Genomic DNA, 16,717 nt, shown 5'->3' on the forward strand with positions numbered 1-16,717 from the left:
ATTATTCCAACTAAACCTACCTTCAAACACTATTTTTCATCCCTTGCACTAATAACGTCGTCGAATAAAAATTTGCTTTGAACAAAGGTTTTTTTCAAATATGATGAAGAAATTACCAGAGTTTTGAAATTGAAATTGCCAACGATATCATTAGTTTGAGGATCGGATGGTTCATGACAATTATCTCGTATTACTTTAGTTCCTTTGAATGCCTCGTTGTAGACTAAGCATAACTTGTTATCAAACTCTGCTGATCGGATTCTTTTCAATGAGTTCTCATTTCGTCAAAACAGTAGACTATCAAAATTATCGTTATCTACATCCGTTATCAAGTCGTACCTGTTAAAGCCGCTTATTACATTTGCGTAGCTGGCTCGAGCAGTTTCACGTATTCGTGGTGGGTGACGGATGCGAAGGTCGTGCGGGGTGAGGCGTGGTGGGCGTTGTTATGACTTATGGCGTGCTGTCGCATCCGGCGCGTGTTGGCCGCAGCGCGCCGCGCATGGCAAGCAGGTTTGTTGTTGCTGTTGTTGCTGCTGCTGCTGCTGTTGTTGTTGTTCCTGGGCCATAGTTCCGTGCCTCCCGGGCATCTACCATTCCAGTATGCGCCGCGCTTATGTGACAGAAAAAAAAAACCAGCGCGATATTGGGCTATTATTTCCACAATTACTTAAAAATGTTTTCATTTCAACCCAAAAATTATATTACTCTAAATTACAAAATAGAACATTTAAAAAATTGGTTGTCTGGAAAGTCGGTTTACGGACGATAGTTTAACGTGACAACTTCATAACAAAACTTTGATGAAATGATTGCATACTTTTATGAATAAAATTGAATCATTTTTATTGAATTATCACTATTTTGAATGGATACAAAGAAGGAGTGAAATGAAATCTACAATTTAATTGATAAATTTACTTTTATTTGCACTCATTAACTCAAATATGTTTATTACTTTAACGAAGAGATTATTTTAACTATAACTTTTATACATGTTTGCTATTTAACTTCTTCCAATCTGTGTTATTCTGTTAAGGATAGGACGATGATAGGAAAAGTAGGAAACGAATGGGAGTGTTTGATGTTTAATGTGCCTCGAAAAAGTCAAATCGATGGTTGTTCCAATCGAGTGGAAGAGAGATAGATGCGGCGCAAGCGTACAATGAGCGTAACGGGACACAGCGTAACGGGACACTTTTTCTTGCGTGCAGCCGGCGTTCATCGATTTATTAGACGTTGTCACGTCAAAAAAAAAGTGTGTTCACACTAGAGTTGAGTAGGTGATTTAACCTGGATTCACAATCAAAAAAAGAATAAGAGAAATAAAAAAACATTAGCGTATAACGTGGATCGTTTGCGCAAGATTTGACCTCCGTTTAGAAAACATCGATTCACAAAAGAAAACGTCTAGTCCGGTCGTTTACGTGGGAGAGGGTGTGTGCGCTTTTGGGTAAGGAGGAGGAGGGTTATGAATCAGTTCGGGGCGAATATCATCGAAGAACGAGGTTCCAACCCAACTTTTAAGGTAAATTCTTTTTTTTCGACTACGTCACACATCACGTACACAAACACATCGCGCAACGTTTCACCGAGGCTCATAAATCAAGTATTTGTTTCCTATTTTACAGATTTCACAGATTCATCACCAAGAGATGCAATGAACGCATAAAAAACACAAAAAAAAAATGAATATAAAAAAGAATTCCGATTTATTACATAATTTCATTAAAATAATTATTTTACTGATTTTTTTTTTAAATTTCAAAACAATTTTAGAAAATCTTCGTTTAGGTCAATCCCTTCTCGACGAACTGACCGAATATATATATAATGGAAGTGGCATTGCAACGTATGCGGGGCATTAGCTGACATAACAAGGTAGTTATGTTAAGTCATGCTTAACGTACTATAATTGTCCGGACTTTCAAAAAAATCGAGGTCAAATGACATCCCCCCTGAGGGGTTTGTTGTTGAGGGGGGGGGGGGGGGAATGTTGAGGAACCCCGATGGTTCGGAATACCGAGGTTAGATGTTTACACAGGGAAGCCTACGATTCACTCGTACTTCTGGACATACCAGAATACTCACGTTGGCAAGCCTTATTTTCACAGACGAGAGAGCCAAACCCGAAGTCCCCCGAAGTTCATGCTCGCTTTTTTTTGTACCACAACAGGTGTATTTATTTGGGGGAAACCGTTTACATGATTTAACAGTATCTTTAATGTAGCTATCCTAACCAAATCAACCGTCCACAATGTTTTAAAGTATTTATAACGTAGCTAACCTAACCTAATTGACCATTAATTATCATTAGTTGTATATTTATTTACAATGCAACAAAAAAAAAACGAAGATGCAGTGCACGTAAAACCGTTTGCCAGACTGCGTGCCATTTGGAAAATTATCAAGTTTTCTCAAATTATGCTGGAATATCTATAGCGAGATGCGACGGAAAAATTTTTATTTTTATTTTAAATATTCACTTTTCGATACATATGTGACTTCAACGCGACAGAAATGGCGAACGCGACAGAAATGGCAAACGCGACAGATTTTCCGATTAGAAAGTTTTTTTTTCTTCTTTTTTATTTCCATCGCGTTCGCTGACGCGTTGCTGAAATAAGTGCCAGAAGTCCGTTTTGGAATGTTAGTAACTGGTGCGTTGGCAATAAAATTATCATTCGTGTATTTTTTTAGGTTTTATTTTAAAAATGGTGTTCGGTGATTCCATAAAATGTGTTCGCGTTCAATGACTTTCTTAAAATAAATATTAAATTGGATCAAACAAATGTTTCTCAAACAGGTTAGCTAATAAACTTGTTAACATTGATGACAGTCGTATATGGGTTGCGCATGTAATGAAAAAACAAACATATATAGTGGGTTATTTCTTACATATTCAGTATAACGCGATATCTGCTGCCGTATCGCGTCCTTCGCGACGCATTTGTCGTGCTATTGGGATTCCAGCATGAGTATACGAATTGCATATAAAGCTAAGAAAGTTATTTAAAAAAACAGTTTAGTTTTCAATGCGACGATATGCCGATTTGGACAATGAAAACAAATTATGCGAATGTGTTCCCGTCAGTAGCGTAGCCAGGATTTGTGTATTGGGGGGGGGGGGGGGGTTAAGAAACATGGTTCCCCCTCCCTCTATTAAAGCGTGGGGGGAGGGGGTGGGGTTCGGAGGTCCTCCCCCGGAACAATTTGGATTTTAAGGTGTAAAATAGGGCTATTTGAGCAGTTTTCGGTACTTCACTTTAAATATTGTAATGGTAAAAATATTAATTTCTTATAAAAATAAATTGTTTGAGTGATGAAGTAAGAAATCAATTAAAGATATTTTAATCAATCCAAGTGCCTTGTCCACGTCCACTCAAAATCATAAATCATGCTCGAAGCTCGACAATACAAAAAAAAGGAATAAAAATGGTTGGGTTTCGGCAGAACTGGCCTATTCCTGGAAACAATTAGCTTTAGCTTGAAGAGTTACCCAGTCACCACCTGCGTATAATTACCGTGCTGGTTAAATACAATAGGTGTAAGATATTTGAAAACTTGGGACCCGTCACGGCGTCACAACCTTATAGCTTTTGCTCGCACAGGGGTAGGGTAAGGGAAGGAGAATCGGTAGGGCTCGCTTACTCTTCCCCTCCAGTGCAGTGGCCGGTGATAGCAGCAAGACACCCAGGCTTTTAGCTAACCTGCTTTCAGATAAGAAAAAAAATAGTGGCTAAGGGAGGGGGGGTTAGAACCCTTAACACCCCCCCTCCCCCCCTGGCTAAGCCTCTGGTTCCCGTGAAAGTACCTCAGGTATGACACTCCAGTACGCAACACCGTAAATGTGTGTGCGGGTTCAGGGAACCTTTATCTTTATAATTTCGCTGTACAGTTACAGAGCCACCGAGGCGCGTCACCGACCAGAAGATCCCTCGTGCATGCGCATTATCTTGCGCTTAGAGGCGTAGATGCGTATGCTGCGCGAACCAGTATCGCCCTCGCGCTCTCTCTAGCTCCATCCAGGGTGTGGAGTAGGCGGTGATTAAACCAAGAAGTGACCTTCGTCTGCCTAGCGGGTTATTTGAACCACTGGTCCGTGCAGGTTCACTTCTTTCCCCCCCCCCCTCCCCCCCATCTATTCTGTAACTCCCGTGGCCTGCTTTACTACTCCTGAAACGGGACTTGGGGACTTGGGCAGAGATTTTACGATTGAGCAGTATCCTTCCATATCCTCCATTAGGGTGCGGGGTGTGTGTTTAAGTACGGGGACGCACCACAACGCCGAAATACCACAACGCCGAAATGCCAAATTGACCACAACGCCGACAGCTAGAAAACTGCTGTGTACCACAACTCCGAATTACCACAACGCCGAAATACACTAACGCCGGAAAATGTCACTGCAGGACTGCCACAAAGGTTAGGTTATGTTTAGACTAGGTTAGGTTAGACTAGGTTGGACTACCCCCGGGAAAACTCACGGGAAACTGTGGTAAGATCTCTGGCCTGCAGAACAAGTGAACCCGCCGAAAATGGAGTACTTTATTATAATGGAAAGCGGCCTTAGAGCGGCCCGTACAGTCAGGGGTTTATCTATGTTCGTGAGGCGAGAAGGTAAGTGCGACGTTCGCTGGTGTTTCTAGCGCGGTATCATCTCTAAGCGCAAGGCTGTGGACTGGTCTTCTCGTCCAGCATGGGACAACTATGAAATCAAAGTGGTGACCGTAACATTATACGGCGGAAAAATTAAGATAAAGGTGTAGTGCAAGTCCCTTAAGTGCTTTCAAGAATCTGTGCCCGTTGTTTTATGACTAAAAATTACTCTGAGAACACGCCTTTTAGCTATTTCAACTCTTCTGGAAATACAGTTTAGAAACGTAATCCGGAAACAAAACTACGTATGGGGCCTTCAGCGAATAATCAAGTGTTTTTCGTAAACAGACCGATTTTAAAATACTTTAAAATAGAGCGTATTGAAAATAATATTATATATGTTATCAGTCCGAAATAATAATCCAATACTAAACGTGAATGACTTCGCAGGGGAATCTATTTGGAGCAGACAGTCGTTATTGACTACATGTATTCCATTTAATTGTACGCTGTGCTTTAACGAAGCCTAATTTTGAAAATCAAACTAATGGAAATAGTTATGGCCTAAAAACTGTTGAAACCAAGATGGCGTATTTCCTTTGCTGTCCCTCCTCTGGTGAGGGGGAAGAGGGTATACCTCGGCCGAGGTCGCCCGACACAACTGCGCCATTGGCGAGATGCGAGACTCTCAGGACATCACGTGATCGCCAAATAACCTTTCCCCGAGCTTCTCTAACGCTTAAAAAAAAAAAATATTTTCCTCCCGGTTTTGAAAGCCCCGATAACCTATTCGAATCTACATGTAGATCTCGCCACGCGCCTTGTCTTTCCATTTCTTTGGTTCGTGTTGCTTGGTACCATCTATCGCCGGCAATTAAAACCAGGATATTTTCACCTGCCGGTATTGGTTTATATATATATATATATATATATATAAAATAAATTCCCGTTTAATGTATTTTCCCCCTGCTCTGAAATAATAATAGGATGTTGGCAGCAGGTTGCTGGATCTTATTCTTATCGTATAAGTGGGATGAAAGAAAAGTAATTGCAAAGCATTTCCATCATCTTTTGAAGAGTCCCGCATCTCAACCCAACGTGAACTTCGTTTCGTATTTATTTAAATGCTGAAGGCGACTCTCATCCTTGATTGTATTGCAGGTGATCAGTGTGAACTTATTAATGAATACAAGAAGCAAAACACACAATCATGTATTTACAGTACAAACATTCCCAAGAGGTAGTGTCAGTTTGCTGGGAACAAACATTTGAACTTGAAACTTTCTTTGATATATATATAATGAATGAATGACACTTAGCTAGCTAATCTTGAAAATCGGAAAAAGGAGGTAGGTGAAAATGAACACTCGTAAAATAAGTGTTACAGTATAGCTATACTACTGGCTCGCTGTAGGAAAGGTTTTGATGGAGATTAAAAACTGACGAAAACTAGCTTCTACTGCACAGCTTAGGTTCCCCCCTCCCTTCTTTGCGACAGAGAGGGGAGTGACGGAAATTCTCCGTCGCAAAGAAGGGAGGGGGGAACCTAAGCTGCGCAGTAGAAGCTAGTTTTCGTCAGTTTTTATCTCCATCAAAACCTTTCGTACAGAGAGCTAGTAGTACGTGCGTAGAAATATATATTTTGTTAAATGTTATGAACGTATATATAATTTGAACACTAATAATTCTTCAAAATTTTAAACGAAAGAAGTTAGAAACTGAAAGACGCCATCTTGGTTTCAACTGTTTATTTTCAATCGTTTTTTTTAATTTGGCTCTGTTAAAGCATTTTATATAATGTTATGAAATGCCTAAATTTAATAGTGATTAATTGCTACAAATAGTTTCCTGTTTGAAGTTATTGAATTCATTTTTTTTTATTTGTAAATGACAGCTTAATACATACTGTCAATAGTCTTAACGTAACCAAAATTGAAATATTAAACGATATAAATATGTTATGGTTATGTTATGTTTATGTTATGTTTAAACCAATGTGGCATAGCTCTGTTCCCATCTCTCACCCCTAAGTTAATTTAAAGAGTGTAGTATATTCAATAAACATTTTCTCCAGTAAGTTTGATTTTGTCACAGCAAAAATTTAAATTTATTGCTTGGTTAGGATAAGGTAAATTAAATTTTATTTATTTATTTTTATTTTCGTCTATCTGACCATACAGACATTTTAACAAATGGTATAGGACACGTCGAAAAACCGAACAACAACAAGTAGTTTAACAGCTACTGAAGATATAATTTAAAATAAAAGTATTTTTTTCGCATATCTGTGAATTTACGTGGCCGTTCGTGTGTTTACCATTTTGTATTCTTTGTCGTAAACATAACTTCAGCTAAAGTGTTGGAAAGATAGTCCAAAATATAGCCAAGAACAAAATATAAGTTGACAATAATTAACTTGCGAAGGAACGTCTTTTGCGGATGACGTAATTTGGTGTATTGAGTGGCCATGCATTACAAGATAGCAATTATAGATTTTCTCTATCCGAGCTCTTTTTCCACGCAGAACAAATTAGTTGTCTTGCCCTGCTCATGTACTTCACCAGGGTTGTTTGTATGTAGAGCATTCCAACAATATTGTGAATGTTACTAGCGCATATTTATTATCACGTGTAGTATAATATTGATAGTTTACTATTATAAACGTTCTGCATTAACATAGGAAGACAAATTAACTATTAGAGCCAGTGCTTGTACTCGAATGTGCTATAAAATGTTATAAAAATAAATAAAAATATGCTCTAAAATTCTCAGTTTCAAAATGGTAACAAATTATTTCCCAAGTTCTTTACGATTACTTTGTATACTCTTAAGAGGATTGTTTGTAACTCTACTTAACACTAGAACAACAGAAACTCAATAGTGCCGATGAACTGAATTGTATTTTTTTTTCTGTTGTAGTTTATTTAGGAAAAAAATTGTATGATTTTTGCTGGACTTTTGCTTTGTTCTGCTGTCGAGCTATCTGTATTAGCTGACGACAAAAACCAAAGATTAAAGAACAATTTCAACATAATACTGCCGACCTCATACATACAGTCAGTTACTCAAGAACGTACGGGGTATAACTTCAAAATTAGGGCTCGGGGGTAGCGAGGGGTGGTATTTTTGAAATCAGGAGAGACAACTCTATCATGCATCGAGGTTAACTTCTAAGCCGTTACGCTCGACCCATTAGAGTGCAGTAACTGCTGCACAAGTTGCAGCGTGACGCCTATATCTGCACGTCGGTCCGATGCACATTCAATGCACATGCAGCCTGCTAGCGGACCGATCGAGACCTAAGCTCATGCAGGTACATGCGTGAGTTAGGATACCTACTGGACGCGGTGTCGCGTCAGCTTATTCTATGTCAATAAAACCAAGAAGTATTATATAATGATTTTTATTTTAAAAAGTAATACAATTAAAGCATTGCAATAATAAGTAAACCTAAAAACCGTACAGGTGACATAGTACATGAAACGACCATCTCAAACAGTATAAAGTTATTTATGATGATTAAAAACGTGAGTATTGATTCGCGTCTGAGCCACCGAGAAATCCAATTCAGGTCCTCATCAGCCGTGATCGCTTGACGAGGTGGGAGTGTGCTTTCGCTGTTTCGTCTGCTTCGTGTGCTTCCGCGCAGCGGGAGCTGGCGAGATCGGTGAACTAAAAATAGAAAAATTAACATCAATTACGTTGGAGCTTACAAGACGTTCCGAAGGGTTGGCGCAGACGACAAACTCTTTGCTCAGAATTTGCAACAGTAATAAGATACTTGGACGGATCGTTGGTATGAGTTTGTAGAAATGATATACCCACGTCTCTTGGATGGCAGGGCAACTCCGGCGGAGGTTCTGGCCTCACGTCCGCCATCAGGAACAAAGCCATCAAGATCAGCAGACTGTTCATTTTGCAGAGTCTTTGGGAGTCACGATACAGCAGCTGCAAATGAAAAGAAATACAATATTAAACTCATTTGTTGAATAGGTGCTCCATCCCTGAAAGGAATGCGCAAAATTAGTAGAAAAAATGCATAAAATAATTAATTTAAATACTGGATACTTACATAGAGAGCGGACGTTGATATGGACGGTCTTTGCTTTGGAGAAGCTTGGTCACAGTGTTGCTCTGGAAGAACTTGTTCACGGAGGGGCTGTCGATGAGCTTATGAATATCAGGAGGGATATAAGGACGTTATATAGTAGCCCGCTGATAAGAGTTGCCACATATTAAACAATGAAAATTAATAAACCCATGACTAGGGACCGGAAAAATTCGCGGATTCAATGACCTTTAGGATAGCCTCCATTATCCTCTACACTTCTCAAGTAACACGCGTGTTCATTGGTTACTAAATTGTGAGTCGTCTCCACTGGGTAGCTTGTGATTCGACGCTTCTTTGGTCGATAGTCTCTCATTGCCCAGAGAGCTCCAGTCAAACCGCGAGCAGAACCAGCAGAATTATACACATCTTTGAATTTCAGCCTATCACGAAATGAATCCGCGAATTTTTCCGGTCTCTACCCATGACGCAATTCAAGGGAAAAAAGTTAGGCAATCGTCCTGAAATTAATAAATAAGTCGAAATCTGTTAATATTATTGCGTCATTCATTAGAAATAATGGTGCAAATATTATTATAATAGGCAACTATTTCAATATTGTCTGTAAATCCCGCGGTCAACTCAATTTCTACACGTTTACGCCACAATTGAATGAATAATGACATGCCGTTTGTTTACAAACTGGAGTAGAGTTTGTACCTAAATGTGGTCAATACGTTCGACGAGTACAAAGTGCATACGTTTTAACAGGCTAACGTTTTCAAACTCCGTACAAGAAGATTAACTTGCACGCCAATCAGGTGCTCGGTGTCTGCTTGGCCGCACCATCGAGCTACCGATATGACCGCGCCGTACGTGACTATCTCGGTAATGCAATGGAATGTGCTGCGACGAGTGCGCTCGCTATCTTTGAAGAAAAAACCACGTATTTCTACTCAAGCGTATCAACAGCGGCTTGAGCCCATCAAAGAACACATTGCAACATACAAAAAGTTCAGCTCGCAACGGATTGTTCAAAATTTTTATAATATAGCCTGAAAGTTTTCCGAAAGCCGTGATGGTTTTCGGAGGTGCGCATAGCAACACGCGTGTAACGATTCTTTTTAATTAACCACACATGACGCACACTCGCTGAAATTCTGTTTAATTCCCAATGATATCATTGCGGTTAACTACTAACGTTAATACCTAACGGTATATGCCTCTTAGTTGTCGTTATCCTCATTTTTGAACGGGACTATTATATTTACCTTATCCGGCTAAGAGGTTAATTACATCGGGATTTCCAAAAAAAAAAAAATCACGTAGCAACTGGCCCGTGTAGTTATTGTAAATTCCGAGAATAAGGTTTTGGTTGCTATGGTCACAGAATAAGAGAAGTGACAACGGTTTTCACCAAGATATTTGCTGCTGGCTCATTCTCGCCGTCCGAGTAGTACGGTGACGGATGACAGAGGTTGCATAATGTTCATGCAACATCACATAACATTGATGTGTCTCAAGCATCGCGGCATATTGCAGCATACAGAGAACACATCGGACGTTGATACTTGCTGACTCAAGCAGGGGGCATGCATGCCTAGCGTTACTATCATTGTTGACTGCCGGCATGACGACGGATCGTAGCAAAGACTGTTCACGTCATGTGCAGTTATCTTGACCTACGTCACGCTCGTGTACGTGTACGACACATGAACGCACACACACACACACGTACGCATACAAGGAACACGTCTTATGATCTCAGTAAACGTCGCAAACGTTTCAAGATAAAGTAACATGCCTGGCAGAGGTCTAAAAGCAGGTGAGCCTGGCTCTGGTATGGTATATTGTTATGTAGACGCTGCCACTAACCTTAGGATCGACGTTACGTTACTAGAAGTCTAAGCTTTGCGCCAAGGAGTTCGTTAGCTCTGCTCTTCTCATGTTTCTGCAACACCTGTGAGTCTTTTGCAGAGATTCATGCTTAGACCTTATCCAGAAACGTGCCAGGAGGTTAGAGACCATCGTTTGTGGTGAAAAAATTCAACTGCATTCTGAGTCAAATGCATAAAAATGCATCGGGTTGACATTGCAATGTCGAAATTCCTACTCTCACCTGATGGTGCATCTAGAAATTATGTGTTCCAGACTGTAACTATCATTACAATATTAAAATACAGACGGAAATTTTGTAACATTATTAGGTATTCCTTATCTCGCTGGGAAACTCTGAATAAAGAGTCCTGACATGTGAAAATGACGTCTGGTCACCATATACAGTGGATCCCGAACCATTTAGCAACACGCCTGTGGCTCGTATACTGTGAGCAGAGTCCACGCACATGCCAAGAGAGCTGATCTATCGTGTCATTTCGCTTCTGTGAGTGTCCACTGTATAATAAAAACTGAATAATGTATGAACTTTTTTTTTATCGAGATAAAAAAAATAAATGGGAGGAAAAGAATTTGCTGTACACGTTCGGTCAATTTCCCTAAGATTACCATAGAAAACAACACGTATAACGGTTTTTTTTTGTGCAAAAGCAAAGCCGTTTCAAAATCTCCACTCACACCCCACCTAGTCTCTGAACTTTATTCGCCGGTTCCTTTAATTTTATATTTGGGTATTATCCCTCTTAATTTATCTGTGGCAGTAAGATTCACATGTTGAAAAAAGTTTGGAAACCTAATTCAATCTTAAATTGATCCTTATTTATCCTATTTATTCTTATATCATTATTTTGGATGGTTGTAGGCATCCGAGTCGCCAACGACTCCATTTAAAGTTTCAATTTGTCGTTTGAATGTTTTTGTAGAGTTCCGTCACGGGGCGGGTTGCTGTTTTTCTGTTGTTTTTTTGACGTGACAACGTCTAATAAATCGATGAACGCCGGCTGCACGCACGAAAAAGTGTCTCGTAACGCACATTTCCCGTTACGCTGTGTCCCGTTACGCTCATTGTACGCTTGCGCCGCATCTATCTATCTTTCTTCCACTCGATTGGAACAACCATCGATTTGACTTTTTCGAGGCACATTAAACTTGAAACACTCCCATTCGTTTCCTACTTTTCCTATCATCGTCCTATCCTTAACAGAATAACACAGATTGGAAGAAGTTAAATAGCAAACATGTATAAAAGTTATAGTTAAACTAATCTCTTCGTTAAAGTAATAAACATATTTGAATTAATGAGTGAAAATAAAAGTAAATTTATCAATTGAATTGTAGATTTCATTTCACTCCTTTGTATCCATACAAAATAGTGACAATTCAATAAAAATGATTAAATTTTATTCATAAAAGTATGCAATCATTTCATCAGTGTTTTGTTATGACGTTGGCACGTTAAACATTCGTCCGTAAACCGACTTTACAGACAACCAATTTTTTTTTAATTGGCCGCCAACTTTTCGCAACTGTGATGAAGGTGTATTTGACGTCCGTAGAAGCAGAGAGAGAGAGACAGAATGAGAGAGAACAGAGAATGAGATAGAATGAGAGAGAGAAAGAGAGATATGTCACGTGCGTGTCGCAGTGTCAGCTTCTGAGGCAGCGGGCTCGTGCAGGATCGACTGGAGTCACGGCTTGTTCCGTTTACCACCCGATGGTTGCATCCGCAGTAACGTACGCTCGCGCAACAAACGTGCCTGCCATGCGGAGACAGCCTTTTTTCATCTTTTTTTTTTTCGAATTGGAACGCGTGCTTCGACAAAGAATGCAATCGTACTCGTTTTTTTCGGGTTGATGTGCATTTCGCAATTTTTTTACCGCGTTTTTATTAACTCGCTTTCTTGTCTGGCTGTTTTTTTTTGTCTGTTCGGTACAAATTTTGCAAACCGATTTTAAACTAGCTTCCTGATGAGCTAGTGTCTTGGAACTTGAAACTCAGCTCATAACTAGATGGCAATGCACGCACGAGACTTAAAAGCAGAAAATAATTATTTAAATAAAATTGTTTTAAACAAAACACGTTTTTAAAACGGACTAAAAAGTATAAAATAAATTCTTCTGGCCCCATACAGATGTATAAACCCATACAGATTCCTAGCCCTAAACAGTGTCTCCTTAAAGTTTATGATTGTGAATTTTTAATACCTATGAAAATTCTTGTAAGATTTAAAATTAAAAACGTGGGGCGCTTGCAATAGATAATAATGAGTGTAGGGAGTAACATTCGAGAAAACTCACCCAATAGTTCATATCATTTGCAGTGCAATAAAATTGTTAGTGACTTAGTGCAATAAATTATTTTTTTTTCCACATGCGCCTCACGTTTTTCTTTTAAATTCTTACAAGTATTTTCATAGGCATATATTTTTTAAATTGAACAAGGTTTCAAGAACAGCGTTTATATGTCACACATTTATTGAAGATATTTAAACGGATTATGTCGCAAAAGTAACTATGTTACTCTTATGACAAATATGTACTATCGTGTTAGAAAATTTACGTTATTATTTGGCAGTAAGCTAAACTACAAAACTTTGTATATTTAGAAATATATTTTACTAATATATATATATATATATATATATATATATATATATATATATTGTTTTTTGACGTGACAACGTCTAATAAATCGATGAACGCCGGCTGCACGCACGAAAAAGTGTCCCGTAACGCACATTGTCCCGTTACGTTGTGTCCCGTTACGCTCATTTTACGCTTGCGCCGCATCTATCTCTCTTCCACTCGATTGGAACAACCATCGATTTGACTTTTTCGAGGCACATTAAACTTGAAACACTCCCATTCGTTTCCTACTTTTCCTATCATCGTCCTATCCTAAACAGAATAACACAGATTGGAAGAAGTTAAATAGCAAACATGTATAAAAGTTATAGTTAAAATAATCTCTTCGTTAAAGTAATAAACATATTTGAGTTAATGAGTGCAAATAAAAGTAAATTTATCAATTAAATTGTAGATTTCATTTCACTCCTTCTTTGTATCCATAGAAATTAGTGATAATTCAATAAAAATGATTCAATTTTATTCATAAAAGTATGCAATAATTTCATCAATGTTTTGTTTTGATGTCACGTTAAACTATCGTCCGTACACCGACTTTACAGAGAACCAATATATATATATATATATATATATATATATATATATATATATATATTTACAAAATTTGAGATATTTGAAACTACGAAGACCTCTTCTTCGTTTATTTCGGCTAAATTCCTTCTCTGAAAAGTCCGTAAATGTTCTGTAATTTCAAACAGGTCCGCGGGATGACGTTTATCGCTCCCGTTTCACTGGTAACGGTTTCGTAAAAGCAAGCTGTATCCGTCGGAGAGGGGACTTTTTAGATTCCCCCCTCCCCCTCCCCCGGATGTAGGGACGGCTGCACGTAAGTTCCGAAGGAAGAAGTTTCCTTATAAAACGCGAGCGAGGTTCTTCCCCGCTGCTCGGCTGGCCGGACAGACGGACGCGGTGTGACCTCGGCGGGCGCGAAGGACGGCCACGTCGCGCCGTCCGCCCCGGGCCCGGGTGTGCGGTTGGTGGCGATGGAGACGACGACCTCGATGGCTCGCGTCCGGCGACCACGGGCAACGCCGCGCGGGGTGCCGCAGTCTCAGTGGCGTAGCCAGGATTTGTGTATGCGGGGGTGTTAAGAAGCATGGGTCGCCCGTATTAAAGCCGATGGGGTTCGGGGGGGGGGGGGGGGGTCCTGCCCCCGGGAAAATTCGGATTTTAAGGTGTAAAATAGTGCTATTTTAGCAGTTTTCGGTACTTAAATTTAAATATTGTAATGGTAAAATTTTTATTAATTTTAATATAAAAATTTGTTTGAGTGATGAATAAGAAATGAATTAAAGATTTGGTGCTAAGGAGGGGGGGGGGGGGTTGAACCCCTAAACACCCCCCCTCCCCCCTGGCTACGCCCTTGGCCGCAGTCAGACTGGTTTACACCCGGGGCTGGGGCAACAACTCATCTTTGGCGCCATCTTTTTTTCTTTGCTTTTCAAACCAACCAAACCAAAAAAATATTTTCCCGACAACAAACACCTCTTATCACCCACCACATATTTATTCTTCGATTCCAAATAATTTTTAATTAGAGTTAATTAGGTAAATAAGTATATACTATTCATAAATAGTACCTATTAACTTAATTTATTTGGTGATTAAAAATGTAATTAATAAATTTCATTTTAATACATCGCAATTTGGATAGTACGCGAAAAATATCAGTTTTTTTTTTAATATTTGATGATATGAAGTTTTTTTTAAATATTTGATGATATACATGTATGTATCTTTCAAAACAAATAATTGAGTTCATCTGCCATCCAACTACTTTTTTGTGTCCAGACGCTACGAAATTGAAGTAAATATCTGTAGTAACAATCACCCTGCCGGTTTAGCGCCCCCAAAATGCTGCTCTCGGGGCAGAAGCCGCGCCTGCCACCTCCTGGTTACGTCCCTGTCCGCAGTTGGGCGGTGAAGGGGGCAACACAACACCCGGTCATGAACCGGGACCTCTGGATCGCCAGCCAGGTGCTCTGACCACTGAGGAGCCGGCAGACAGTTCGTACATGTGTGCGTATCGATGGGTCGATATTGCTTCTACGTGCCGGCGGCCAAGTCTCGAGGAGGATTATTTGTTTTCACGGAGGCTCGTGGCGACTGGATCCTCGACGCCACTAGGACACGGACTGAGTAACCTAAGGGTAGCCTAAGATGTCCATCAAGTTGTGTCCCAGCCCGAACACTCCCGAATACTCACCTTCGGCCAACCTCGGGATTTGTTTTTTATTTTTGCGCAGGAAAAATGAATTCAAATATTAAAAGTGGTCGGTTAGGTTAGCTACATTAAAACACTTTATAACACTACGGACGGTTAGTTAGGTTAGTATAGCTACATTAAAAATAAACAGAGAAATAGAAATATATATATATATATAAATAAACCCGAGGTTGGCCGAAGGTGAATATTCGGGCGTGTTCGGCCAGGGACAGAACTTGATGTACATCTTAGGCTTCCCGTAACCTAATACCGGGATGTTGGGATTGAACCCACGACCCCTCTCCACACGATCGTGACTCGTCAGCGATTACGGGCGAAGTGGTCCCGTCTCGAGGACATTTCGAAATCCAAGTCTCGACATCTGTTTTTTGTAAAAAAATTTTTTTTCATGATTTAAATAAAATTAAAAAAGATATTTAACTAAATGCTGGATCATAAAAAAACAATAATATTAAAAACCTGGTTCGTACTTTTGCGTAGTGATCTCGAGGTGAAGCTTGCAACATGTCGGAACTTTCGACATTTTAAAAAAAATGTCATCGATCGACATCGGGTGTCGGAAGTGGCCGTCTCGCTTCCTTTCGTGTGCAGTGCGTGGCTGCTTGGTGAGGGGTGGGAGTGCGGAAACACCGGACTTTCCTGCCAGTGGAAACTGCTTTTTTGTCGGTGGAATTTCATTGCAAAACTGTGCTAACTAAAAACAACTCTATTTAAACCCGTGGTCCATCAAGTAAATTTAAGTGACAGTGTATTTTTAACTAATTTATGATTACCCGTTCTACTATTGACACGGAAGCGGACACGGATTACATTGAAACCCGCCTTCCGTCCAAAATGGAAGGGGGGTTGCGTCCCCGACACACTCTGGGTAAATACAATTAAAAATATGAAATACCAAAAAAATATTAAGAGTTCAAAAAAAATCAACCCAAGATAAAGATAAAACGGTAATTTAAAATTTAAAAAAAAAAAAAACAGAATAGCCAAAAATAAAAATTTAAATGTGGCCTGGTGGCCATAACTTAAACGGCTACGTAATACTCGGAACATATTATCTTTAACGGCAACAGGAGCCGAGTATTTGGTCGCGGAGTTGAAAATGTTTTGTTTCCGTTTTAAATACGTTACAAAGCGTTTCAAGTACAGGATATCTAGTGTTGTAATAATTACTCTTACATCGATCAGTTGTGAAAATTACATTCGTGACTTCTTTTTTTTTTTTTATTTGTGCAGAATACGTGTGTAAACAGTTACGTGGCCAGCTATTGTGCGGTGTTTATTTGAGCCGGTGTAATTTAGTT

General features: G+C 39.5%; 2 protein-coding genes and 1 long non-coding RNA gene across 4 annotated transcripts in view; 2 read left to right on the plus strand and 1 right to left on the minus strand.

Moving 5' to 3' along the window:
* The window catches only part of LOC134542385 (uncharacterized), a 124,902-nt gene that overhangs the window by 20,432 nt on the left and 87,753 nt on the right, over positions 1-16,717 (plus strand). The window lies entirely within an intron of this gene.
* LOC134542392 (uncharacterized) lies at positions 8,065-8,806 on the minus strand. The gene is made up of 3 exons (XR_010076794.1): positions 8,672-8,806; positions 8,425-8,547; positions 8,065-8,271 (listed from the first exon to the last, which is right to left on the minus strand). It is a non-coding gene; the product is annotated as an uncharacterized LOC134542392 (long non-coding RNA).
* LOC134541838 (basic salivary proline-rich protein 1-like) overlaps positions 15,219-16,717 on the plus strand; it is a 56,966-nt gene continuing 55,467 nt past the window's right edge. The window contains exon 1 of the mRNA XM_063385534.1: positions 15,219-15,328. Within this exon, the coding sequence (XP_063241604.1) occupies positions 15,219-15,328 (110 nt within the window). The remainder of the gene's footprint in view (positions 15,329-16,717) is intronic.

Source organism: Bacillus rossius, assembly GCF_032445375.1.
Source record: "Bacillus rossius redtenbacheri isolate Brsri chromosome 4 unlocalized genomic scaffold, Brsri_v3 Brsri_v3_scf4_2, whole genome shotgun sequence".
Lineage (NCBI taxonomy): Eukaryota > Metazoa > Arthropoda > Insecta > Phasmatodea > Bacillidae > Bacillus > Bacillus rossius.